Raw genomic sequence first — 12146 nt, forward strand, 5'->3', positions numbered from 1 at the left:
CCAAATGATGTACATTTCTAAGTTATATAAGCATATTTCTTCCCACCATCTATCGATGTGGGATATTTCTTTTGCCTTGACGTTTTAATTAATAGCTCTATCTTATATAAGGAAACTATCATTTATAAAATAAATGGTCTACAAAATAAAAAATTTATTTTTCTTTTTTAATTAATTATATTCAATTTTATTTTTATAATTTACAAAAGTAAAGTACATATAACTAAGTTTGAATTACACATAAATACAAAAAAACAAATTACACATAATAAATTTACAAGAATTAATATAATTATATGAATTTTTTTTTATTTATGTTAATTACTCAATATAATTATGTGAATATGAACATATTAAAATGACATTAATATTATTATGTTGAATGAATATAATTATGTCAAAATTGTTAACTAACTATAATTATTTATTATAATTATGTTAAAATTGTTATTGTTATATTGAAATTTTTATTGTTATAAATACATTAAAATATCACATAATTTAATATATTTAATTGCTATGTTATTTAATAAATTATTATTGTTACATAGAATGTGATAACCTTCCATCATTTACTTATTTTTAATGCTAAATTTTGAAAAACCATATATACAAGGAAGAATTTAAAATTTTGAAACTTAATCATCATTGCCTAAAAAAATACACTTGTAAATATATCATTTATATTTAGATTGAACGTTTGAAAGAGGTTTAAAGCATACTCAAAGTTTTGTTACCATTTCTTTTCGTTTTTTTGTAGCTGCTGTGCATATTGCCAAGAGGCTTTTTGTAGTTTTTTTTTCTTTGAATTTTGGTATCTTTAATTTCCAATTTTTAGGATAAAAATTTTTTGAAATATTTTCATTTCATAATATTAAAATTTATAGGGGGTTTTTTTTTTAGTTTTATTATAATGTTATAATTAATAATTATATATTGATAATCAAATCTTGTATTTTGTTTATTAATTTATTTGTATTATAAATTTTGTAATGTATTATTTTTTCTTATTCTTATAAATAAGATTTTTGATAATCAAATCTCATATATTATTTATTAATTTATTTGTATCATAAATTTTGTAATGTATTATGTTTTCTTATTGTTGTAAATAAGATTTTTTGAATTCGATGATATTATAAGACATTGTAGATTTGTTCTTAGTTTTAAATAATGTCTTATTTTTTGAATTCGATCAGTGTTTAAAAAATCACCTTCTGTTTTTTAAAACCTTGATGTAGTGTACTATTTTTTCTTACAGTTGTCAATAATATATTTGAAATTAAATGATATTATAAGATACTTCATCCATGATACTTCTATGATTCATCTTTGTGTGATGTAAATTTAATGGTTAACATAAGTTCATACAGGGAAAGAACATCTCAATATTCGCATATTGATGAAAAAAATGAAAGTTAATAATGCAGTATCCCCATTTTTTATCGGATTCCTAAAAACAACATTAATAATGTTTTTTAATTATTTCATTTTTCTTATTGTTGAATCGGACCGATTCGACCGATTCCCGATCCGAACCGCCGATTCACCGATCCATATGGGTTTTTGCCGGTTTTTAAACCACTGCTTCCAATATATTCGAAACAAATCATAAATCAATCCAATTTCAAGATTTGCTAGACTCTGCAAAAAGACAGAGAATGAGCACACCTGAGTATGGAGTCACCTAATTATAGCAAACATTCCTATACATGACATAATAAGTTAAATAATCCAAACATTTGAGAAATTAAGTTCAATGGGATGTCGGCCATTGCAAATGACAAAACACAAATCAAGGATACTTACCTGAAGACCATTGGGCAGTAATCTTTCCAATAAAAATCAATTGAATAGTGTGGAGGAGTAAACTGAGATCCCTCTCTTGGGAAGTACATCCTTATCCTGGCCCTAGGTCCAAAATCTGAAGAACGTACTTCACGCATGGGAACAGGTGTGATCTTTCCAACTGTGTACCTGAAAAGAATGATCTCTTGATTAGAGACCATAATAAGACAACATTCAAACCTAGACATCACGTAATCAAATTCAAAGGCCAAAAAATTTGCAAAACATTTTTTGCAAACTGATCAAATTTTAGAAATAAGGACTATTAAACATGGAAACCCATTCACGTGTGAAGGAGTGCCAGTGATTGTAGAAATAATAGATTTCATAAACACAAATATGGATAACCATAAAGTAGAGAAAATAGACCACCAAAATGAACATAAAAGGAGAAGTGCAGTTCAACAATCTACAATTTTGACAAACGAAACATTAAGATGGAAGATTTAACCAGATTTGGTACATTTGAGAGTATTCCAGTGTTTATATAATAATTTTTTATTGTTTATATCTAAACAATAATTCTTTTAATATAAATAAACAATAATTTTTTATATAAACAATAAGTTCTTTACCCAGATTGGGTACAACATTTTAGAGTAATCTCAATAATTTTTCTTTAAACAGTCATCGTTGTTTTCCTTCAAATAAAGATTGTTCATCTTGACATTCATATTTGGATCATGCAAAAAAAGAAAAAGTATGCACATTACTGTGATAAATATTGAAAGCATACCCACATTCCTGTGATAAATAGAGAAAGCATACCTATTAACACATACTAAATGTGTTTCTTTAATCGTGTGAGGAAGAAGCCAAAAAACATATGCAGGGAGATAATACACAGGGTATTTATATCCAAGGATATATGTGTTACACTGTTACATATTTCTATGAACAAATTCATGCAAGCAGGCATAGTGGTAAGGCTTACTTGCAAGTCTTTTATGTGCTTCTCTTCCTCATGAGTTTATCTGTGATTGATTAAACAGAGGTATTTCACATCTCCATTGTATGAGATAGTGAATGTAATTAACAAGAAATACATGGATGCCTTAGAACGGTTCAATCACCAGAATAAAAATTAAGCTTTGTTCATGGATATACCTTGACGTTGAAGTTCTCTTGAGTTTGTTTTGTGTTTGTTTCATATTTCAACTTAAGATCACCCCAACAAAGGGTTACCCGGCTCGTAAGATAGGTGGAACGGTTAGGATGCACGTTAGCCTTCAAGTGGGTGCCCTCCAGAGTCGTCGCCCTTAAGAGCAGCCCACAATAGTAAGTCGATGCTCTACTCTTAAGGAGTATCTAAGGTCTTACTTGGGTTCCTATGAAAGCCTAGCCATGATTTCTGAAGTTCAAAAAATTTTTAAAAAGTTTTCTGGTTAGAAACATATCCTCGACCAAGCTTACCTATAAAACTAGGTCAAAATTTTCAAACCGTTTTTGTGTGGTGGTTGCTTAGACTAAACTAGGCTAGACTAGGTCAAACTAAACTTGATATCCCATGACCAAACTCGGGTGTGGTCCAACTCATTCACGGAGTTTGTGGCTTCATCCCTTTGATAGAATGAACAAGTAGTCATCTTGCCAAAAGTTATGTGCTACCTCTTCCTTCTTTTACCAAGAAACAGAAATGAATATTTTACTCAATGCATCTTGATGTTCAAAGAGCAGCTCCTTTTCTTTTGTTAACCTGATATGTCTAATTTGTATCTTCTATAAATAATTCGCTTGCCTGATGTTAATTTACATGTTCAAAAGAGAAAAGACCGCCCGACCTTGGTGCTGAGATTTGTAAATATGATCATGTTATAAAATACTGATGCAGGAAAAAGATAGATCTGACATAAGCTCTGCGATGTTCATTTAGCATACCATGTCATCTCTTCCTTGAGTTTGTGCCTCACTACACTTGGGAATATAGCATAATTAATGGCTACAAGGTCAGGTTTGCAAGTTTGCAAAGTGTATCATATTATCAAATAATGATTGAGGAAAGAGATAGATCTGAAATATAAGCTCTGTTTTGTTCATTTAGCATACCATGTCATATCTTCCTTGATTTTGTGATTCGCTACAGTTAATCATCATCATCATCATCATTAGAGCCTTTTCTCAACTATTTGAGGTTGGCTACACGAATCCTGGTCCGTCATTCTACTCTATAAAGGTCATACCCTCAGTGAAGCTATAAGTCCCCATATCTTTTCTCACCACTTCCAGTCATGTCCTTCTGAGCCTATCTCTTGTCTTTTTTTTAGCATTCCACTTGAGCCAACTTGCACCTCCTAACAGGTGTACTATGCATGCGTTACAGAGGGCCAACGCACCTAAGTCTACTTTCTCTCATCTTATTGCCTATTGCAGCACACCTAAGTCCTCTCGAATGTCTTCATTTCGAATTATATCCCTTCTTGTCTTTCCACTCATCCATCTCAACATCATCATCTCAACTATACTCATCCCATGGGTATGTTATTCCTTGACCGCCCAAGATTCTGCCCCATAAAGCAAAGCTGCTCTCACAACTATCCCATAAAACTTCCCTTTCAATTTCATTGGTATGAAGAAATCACATAAAACTCCGGTTGCACACCTCTACTTTACCCACCCAGCTCTAATTCTATTTACGACATCTTCCTCAATCTCTCCATTTTCTTGTGTTATCGACAAAAGTTATTGAAAGTTCACTCTTTTTGGTATATGTTAGCCGTCAATCTTAACTACTTCCTCGTCCCTACTCCTATTATTACTAAACTTGCAATCCATAGACTTTTGTCTTAGTCCGGCTAATTTTAAAACCTTCAGATTCTAGAGCATCCCTCCAAAGTTCTAACTTTATGTGGACGCCACTTTGAGTCTCATAAATCAAAACTATGTCATCCGCGGCACCTCATCTTGTAGGTGCCTAGTTAAGTCGTCCATAACTAAGACAAAGACGTATGGGCTCAAAGCTAGCTTCTAATGTAGACCTCCTGACACTGAAAACTCACTCGTCTCCCGACTAGTTGTTTGCACACTAGTTAGTGCTGCCTTGTATATATCTCACCAAGTCGATATAACATATGAAGACTCATTTCTTTTCCAACACCATCAAATCAGGCTACAATTTGCTCATAGGTTAATATTTTTTATTTTCAGTCTTTGAAGCAAGGGGTGTCTTGCATGTGGATGTTAGACTAGGGTTCTTTCAATAAGGAAAGAAAACTTGGTAATAGCCATATAGGTTATGCCGAAATTGTAATTTGATTAGGAAGACACAGTAACATTTTATATTGTCTCAATCCATGACCTACAAAGGCTAACAATAATATTTAGAAAATTAGAAGAATGCTAGTCACTAGGAAAAAGAACAGCCCATGCCATGCATGGGCAGTGGCACTTGAAGAGAGAAATTTGTGAATTAGGTCTGGAAAATAGAATATATTGTTTTTGAGAAATATGGAAAATATAATAATGATGAATTAATTTGTAGGGAAAGGAACATAAGGGTTATAACACTAATTTGACTAGAGTAGGGTTTGATATATTTAGAGAGAGAAATTCTAGAATGGATTAAGACCACTCCCATTTGGAAGAACAAATTCACTTTGGACAAGTCCTTTATATTTTAAAGAGTTGTGTCTTTTGGGGGGAGTAGATATCCAAATTAAGGAGGAAAAATTTATCTTGATTGAAGAAATAATCATGGGTCTTTATTCTTTTACTAAGCAACTAGAATTGGAGGCGGTCACACTTAAAGCCTTGAAAACTCAAAAGGAATTAAAAACCAGGAGGATCATTAACATGGAATAGACTTCTAGTGGATTTTGCTATAAATAAATTTTATTATTTCATTTCCCAAAACGAATAAAAATGCTCCATTAAGAAATAACAAATTCAAGGGATGAATATATGAACTAACAAACAAATGCCCTGGTTTCAATAGGACAGCAGAGAAGGCTAAGCACTGTATAAAAATGTTTGGCAATGAATTGACAAGTATACCTGATACCAAGCTGCAGACTGAGCATCAGATAATAACTTCTGTGGCCTTTGATAACAGTTTCACCTGGTCGATTCCCTTCTTTTGTTTGCCGCTTATGACGTTTTCTGTTATTTTTCAGTGATGTTTGGTTACTTCTAATAGACTCACTTTTTAGCATCCCTTGGATGTACTCTCTATCATACACAGTGACATCATCATCATCTGTCCCAATTGTACCTCCCTCTAAAGCACACAATCCTTTACCTAGAACATCCTTTCTAGATATTTCTCCAACATTGGCGCCAAGCCTCAGATCCCCATCTAGAGATGTCGACCTATGTGATATACGACCTGTACTTTTAAATAGGTCTATTACAGACCATTTTTCAGAGAGACTACTTTTGACTTTCCTCAACTTTTGAGCACTGAAGTCCTCCAAATCCATTGAGGCAGAACAGTCATGAAAATAAGATTTGCAATCAGCATGATTAAAAGATGTTAACCAACTTGCTACATTTGGAATTTTACTACCAGAAGGAAAGAAGGACCCTTTTCCGTCCTTTAATCCCCTGCTCCAAGTTCCAAAATAATACCCCCCATCAGCAAACCTGTAGATGCCAAATCCTTGCTCCAAACCATCCACCCAAAACCCATCAAAAAGATCACCATTCACCCATTTTAGAATGCCTCTACCACACATTTTCCCAGATTTCCAACTCCCAACATATGTATTTCCACTACTCCATAGATACCTACCAATACCTTCTGGTACTCCTTCCTTCCAAGATCCTTCATAAACATCAGAATTATTGTATGTTTTCTTTCCTAATCCATGCTGTATGTTCATCCTCCAGTCACCCATGTAAGAAGCACCATCTGCTGCGATGTATGTGCCAGAACCATGTATATAACCACCACTAAAATCTCCATTATATGAAGCTCCAGATGGCCATGAAATCTTTCCTCTTCCACTCATTTTGCTTTCTTCCCATTCACCTTCATATATGCATCCATCGAACCATATATATTTTCCTGTGCCATGAGGAAGTTGTCCTTTATAACTCCCTTCATAAATGTCTCCATTCGAGAATACAGTTTCACTGAACCTGCAAAACAGGAGACACGACATTACAAATCACAGACCAATCAGATCACTGTGAAACAAGAAATCCAAAAAGAAAAATATAAGCTCTAAGTGGTCTGTAATGTGGCTGTTGATTTATATCAACTGTTGCATGAGTCCTATGTAAATGCAGATGAGAACGTCACCTTTGGCTATCCGTCATGTCTTATGCCATCACATCAGATCCATGTTTGATACCTTTATTCATGAAATTAAATGCAATGAAATGGAACACTTCCTTGCACTAGGTTCCCAATATTCTAAGAGAGCACCTGCATTTACACAAGAAATATTCAAGCAGGGAGCACGATATGTTAAAATGAGATCAACTTGCATAATAGCTCTGTCATCAGTAACTTGTAACAGCACAAAATTTGAATCCCTGCCTTGGACATCATCTACCAACCCGAAACAGCACATTAATCGAAGTTCAATAAAAGAAAACACAATTCCATAGCATGATTATGCATGACCCCAACCCTCACCATGAAAGCTTATTTCAAAAGAATGTAAACCCACAGTTAGCACATATCCCACATTTAGCAGAAAATTAGCATATATCCCACAATAACTAAACCATAACAAAAGCAAATTGCGTGAAAGATATATTGGCTTTCAAACTACTCTGCAAGGGCATGGAAAAAATAAAGAAATTAACAGGTGTATGAGTTACTAAGAAGACAAGAAATAGTTGACTGAATTACAAAGGTTGGACAGATATCAATTAAATGCATGCCATAGTCCAGAAGGCATAGAAGGTCAAGAAAAGCTGAAAAGAAGTTTTACAAAATTTTCGTAAGGAAAAGGGCACTGTACAAGAGTGGGCAAAAGCCTTTTAAGAGAGAATTATTGTGATATGATTGTTTTCTCGTACTCTGTGGGGTCCTGGGGCTTTAGCAAGTTGTGATGTTTTTGTAAATGATACTGCATGCGTAATAAGCACTAAAATGTCTATTTAGATGTTTATTTATACTAAGTTTCAGATGAGTAGTCATAGCATGCAGAAATTAAAGGGCCTTCAGCCTTTTTGTTATCTTGACCAGCTGCAAGCCTGCAACAATATGTAGATCATAGGATCCCCAGTCTCATGCAACGATCAAGTTGATGCAGTGAACTTTCAAGTTTTCTTAAGCTCCTGTTCTCATAATAAAGCATTTTCTTAAGCTACGTACGCCCTCCTTTTTCCATTTGAGTGTTTTGACAAGTTCTTGGGGTGAGGCTTCTGTTAACAGCAGTGTACTGGATCAATTGTTCAGTCACTCCAATTCCTGGTTATAAATTTCTAATTCAAAGGTTTGTTTAAAGTCCATACATTTCTGTGTTTGTCAGCAGGTATTTGGATCTTTGTACTTTATGACATTCCTTATATTGTGCATGACAACATCGTCTTATATGTTTGCAGGTCATCCTTCCAAACGTATATGTGCAAGCTTCAACTTATGAGCTTGAAAGATGTTAATTTCTTTTTAAGTAACATTTTCAGAGTAAACCAGTAAATTTACTTCGCATACCCTTCTTCCCAATTCAGATTGAAGCCATTTTTCTCAAGAGGTGGATCTCCAACACAATGCAATGTGGACAGAGGTCAGTTTCTAGTCATAAATTAAACCAGGTGTCCACAAGATAGGAGGTGGAGAGTGGGAAAATATGGCTGCATTAGCCAGTTCAAACATAACTGAAAGAAACCATATCCATGTTAGGTCTAGAATATTGAGGCATATCAACGGAAGTACAAGAACTCTTTGATGATTAGCTAATTGAGCAAGGATGGACATCTCAGCCCACGCCAATGTTGACTTGGCAGGATGTCAAATTGACCAGAGTTCAGAATCTTGCTATTGTATTTATATGAGCAAAAAAATTCGTCAACTCGAAAAGCAAGAACTCGGACTTCAAACTTGATAAATTAAATAGCGGATCAACCATCGAAGAGGAAACAAAGTTAATTCAAATGGGTAACACATGATTGAATTAGCATTTAGCGAAACATGATAGAGAATGACTTGTGACAGAAAAAATGTTATTTTGGTGGTACTGTATTTGATGGCACTGTATTCATTATTTCATGAGTGCACCAAGTATCAAAGGGGGAACAACTACCACTATGTTCGAGAATGCCATAAAAAACCATTAAGACTTAAAATCGAGTCTAAATATCAACCTAGTAATGTTTCGGTTGAAGCTTTGTGTTGCGAGAAACTTCAGGTCTTCAAATGCAAGCCAGGAAGATAAAAAGCTCTCCAACTTGAGAGAATGTAAGGTAACATATATAGCCAATGGTACATTGGTGCATTCAATCCTCTTCGAGAAAGCTAAATCTATCTATTAGATCCTCAAAGCTCATCGAGTGTTTTCATGAAAAGATGCCAAAAACACCTCCTACCATTTATTTATTCCTTCTAGAAGTTTATAACATCATGTCAGAGAGAGCGAGAACAAAGTGTAAATTATAATTCATCATGACTGCTCTTTTACAAATCTAGTTCCTACGAAGAACTTTTCAGGCAACAATAAATAGTAGTGTCCCCTTTGGACACCTTATAATCCACTACAGTCATCCCAACAATCCATGCCCTGTTTGGGCCATCAATGAGTCCATGGTGCTCATTATTAGATAAACCCTCCATAAACCCTTCCTTTTCCCATCAGCTAGACTTAACTATCACTGGTATAATTGCCTTGCAAAATCTACTGGGGCATATTATTTCCCTCAGAGGCTCAGACACTACTTTACCACATACCACACCAAATAGCATATCCAAAATCAATGGAAGGGTTCTTGGACTGGCTCCCATGCCAAATCTACAGCAGACTGGTTATCCTCAAAATTTTGGCCAAGAAAAACTCCATGTTAGACTACCACAGAAAGTCCTAGAGGCTTGATATTGTAACGTCATACTTAGGTCTTACAACAATTGGATCAATGGAATATTCTCACCAACAGAATTATGCACCAGCAAAATGTACTGAAGTATTATAATGAAGCAAATAGTGTCATGTAAGTGCAGGGAATTTGCAGAAGTTACCAAAGGTGTGCAATTAAAGGAGATTCTCCATGTAAAGGTTCTTGACCTTTTACATGAAAAGTGCAGATTTCATCATATGGCATACATCCAATGCTCTGGTATCCTCAATCCTCCAAGACAGGGATGCCCTAGAAGCTTCACAATATCTCTACCAGAGTCCAAGACAGGGATGCCATAGAAGCTCCCCAATATCTCTACCAGAGTCGTGGTAGACAACTCTAGGCAATCCTATTGACATGCAGAGAACTCCACTTTGTTTCAACAGATATTACTCCCTTTTAGTTCTTTCTTCCAATTATGTATCTTTGGATCTATGTAATTAGGGTTGATGTTGTAGAGAGTCTATATTGATCCAAACTGAAACACCCAACTGTCCATAGGATCCAAATTCCATGGTTAATGGATATTAGGAACTTTTCATGAAAAAAAACATGCAGGTCACAAAAACAATGAACCAAATTGACAGCTTCAAGACATCTACCTCCATGACATTTGAGTACTTGAAACTAGTCTACAGCATCAAGATGTTCAAGTAGAGCTAAATTAGAATCTCATTTGCGATTAGAACCATGCTAAAAGCGACATCATTTTCGTCCATATGGAGGAGCAACCACGAAGAGCTTCAAGAGTGACAAGCCTATGCCAAAGTAGGTGCCCACATATCACAGAAAGCAATTCATGGAATAAGCATTGTGACGTAGTGTGATCTATTGTTGCGATAATCATGAGCAGCATGCAGTACCATAATGACAGTCAAAAAATACATTATTTCGCAAGGAGTGGCAAGGGAGCACCTTTACATAAAAAACAAAGAGAGAGAGAGAGAGAATACCAGTAAAATCTCAAGCTTTCTTAGAGATGCAATACCCTCTCAAGGAACAATTTGCAAAATCAAATTCAGAAATAAAAAAAGTTTCACAAAAGTCCACCTCCACCAACTAGATTACCATGTCTAACTCATCCACATCCACTAGACTACAAAGTTCCACGAAAATCAGTGGAACCAAATCAGAAGAGAAATCTCTGTTTATGAAAAGGGAACCCCAATTCCTACAAGAAAGAAGTAACAAACAAGAATCCTCCAATCGATCTATCTGATGAGGTTGTAATAAAGTTAATATATGTGAAATTATCTGCCTCATTCAATTGAAAAAATGGAGAACCATATACAATGAAGTAGAAGAGAGAGACTCACAGCGGAAGGCAGGCCAGGAAAGGTGATGGCGTGCTCTTGTAGCTACCAATAGTGATTCCCCTCCTCTCAAATTTCTACCTGTCAATGCCTCAAAGAAAACAATATAATATAATGAAATGGTTTGTGTGGTCGCACTCTGGCAGGTGGGCCGACTCAACTGCAAATCCGTTTGATTGGCCCTTTCGCCCGACGTGCACCTCTCTCTCCCTCACTCTCAAATGGATCTCAATATGTTTCTGAAAGTTGAAGGAGAGAGAAGCGCTTTATCAACCATCGTCTGCCTTATTACGGGTAGAATATAAGATTTCATACTTTGAGGGAGCATGCTGTCGATTTATTTCCTCAGGAAAAATCTGATCTAGTGGTATTTTCAACAACCCTTTTGGGATTTAACATCTTTTTAAAAAGGTCATGTTACCGCACACATATATGAGAATTTACTAAATATATTCAATATGTTTTGATAATACTCTTACTGTAATAATTTTTTATGTTGGGGTATTTTAAGTAATTATTCAATTACAAGGTAGAAATCCATAATAGAAAGATGAAAGATAAGTATTCATTAATTATAGTGGAGAATGACATCTTCCATATAAAAGTCACTAAATTTTTATGAACATATCTTTCCTACCCCTCCTAATAAAAAAAAATACCCTTGCTCAAAAAAATTTGTACTATAAAACAAGAGAAAAAATTTTGTTCTATAAAACAAGAGTAATTAGTATATGAAAATGTTAAGTATATTTTTGTAATTAAGTGTACCATAAGATAAACCCTTCTTAAATTGCATTATCACTTAAAAATTAATTACCTCAAAATCTAATAAAAATTGTCTAAATTTTTTAAGGATGAAAAGTATTATAAAACTTAAAATTCAACTTCTTATAAATATCGTTATCTAGTGACTTCTAAGTGGTTCCCAAAATATAAGTCAAAAAAAGAAATTGGGAGCTAGTTTTCCGCTCAAGGGAGGAAATGTAC

At 34.5% G+C, this 12146-nt stretch overlaps 1 protein-coding gene across 36 annotated transcripts in view; it reads right to left on the reverse strand.

The window, feature by feature from the left end:
* LOC18425595 (phosphatidylinositol 4-phosphate 5-kinase 7) overlaps nucleotides 1-11242 on the reverse strand; it is a 49241-nt gene extending 37999 nt beyond the window's left edge. For 23 of the 36 annotated variants that reach the window (XR_016054356.1, XR_016054355.1, XR_016054341.1 and 20 more), the window contains exons 1-4: nucleotides 11163-11242; nucleotides 7088-7213; nucleotides 5839-6924; nucleotides 1810-1977 (exon numbers count right to left, since the gene is read on the reverse strand). Coding sequence is in view for 19 of the 36 variants with exons in the window: in XM_088865079.1 (XP_088721205.1) it covers nucleotides 1810-1977; nucleotides 5839-6924; nucleotides 7088-7104 (1271 nt within the window). In the remaining 17 variants the exon portion in view is untranslated. Of the gene's footprint in view, nucleotides 1-1809; nucleotides 1994-5838; nucleotides 6925-7087; nucleotides 7214-10799 lie in introns of all 36 variants that reach the window. The other 13 variants (XR_016054357.1, XR_016054348.1, XR_016054346.1 and 10 more) reach the window with 3 other exon arrangements.
* Nucleotides 11243-12146: the final 904 nt, after the last annotated feature.

The sequence above is a fragment of the Amborella trichopoda genome, chromosome 4 (genome assembly GCF_054954075.1).
Source record: "Amborella trichopoda isolate Santa Cruz 75 chromosome 4, AtrichopodaSantaCruz75HAP2 v2.0, whole genome shotgun sequence".
Taxonomy (NCBI): domain Eukaryota; kingdom Viridiplantae; phylum Streptophyta; class Magnoliopsida; order Amborellales; family Amborellaceae; genus Amborella; species Amborella trichopoda.